Source organism: Propithecus coquereli, unplaced genomic scaffold (assembly GCF_000956105.1).
Source record: "Propithecus coquereli isolate 6110/MARCELLA unplaced genomic scaffold, Pcoq_1.0 Scaffold709, whole genome shotgun sequence".
NCBI lineage: Eukaryota > Metazoa > Chordata > Mammalia > Primates > Indriidae > Propithecus > Propithecus coquereli.
Window position 1 is genome coordinate 55,176 of NW_012153163.1, and position 518 is coordinate 55,693.

General features: G+C 54.1%; 1 protein-coding gene across 1 annotated transcript in view; it reads right to left on the reverse strand.

The window, feature by feature from the left end:
• The window catches only part of LOC105824018 (protocadherin alpha-8-like), a 9,843-nt gene continuing 9,325 nt past the window's right edge, over positions 1-518 (reverse strand). The window contains exon 3 of the mRNA XM_012661353.1: positions 1-516. Coding sequence (XP_012516807.1) covers positions 1-516 — 516 coding nt within the window. The remainder of the gene's footprint in view (positions 517-518) is intronic.

Consider the following 518-nt stretch of genomic DNA (forward strand, 5'->3'; position numbering starts at 1 on the left):
CTATTGAAATATGCTGTAGGAAGTGATAAAAATATCTTTCAAGAATAAATAAATAATTATATAAATAAATAAAACACAAGAAAAACCCACCTTCCCTGAGGAGTCCAAAGAAGCAGATGGTTCTCCAGTTTTATCTGCAGGTCCAGGACACGGAGAAAGACCCGGGCTGAAGACCATTAGGTCTGTCTTAGGGGGACCTTCCCCAGAGCACACCCTCTGTCGCCTCTGCTGTGAGCATGACCAGCTTCCCATTGCGCTGGAGCTGATCATTGTGGGTTTCCCAGCTCTACACTTGCCCTCCGTGGGCGGCGCCGAACACCGCAGCGCCGTGTACAGCAGCAGCGTGAGCACCAACAGGCTGGACACAGCACAGATGGCGATGATCAGGTAGACGTTGACATCCACCAGCGCCGCCTCAGGGCCCGCGACCCCAGCTGAAGCCAGCGAAGAGGCCTTTGGCGCCTGACCGCTCTCCACCAGCGACACTAGCACGGTGGCAGTCACTGACAGCGCCGGTT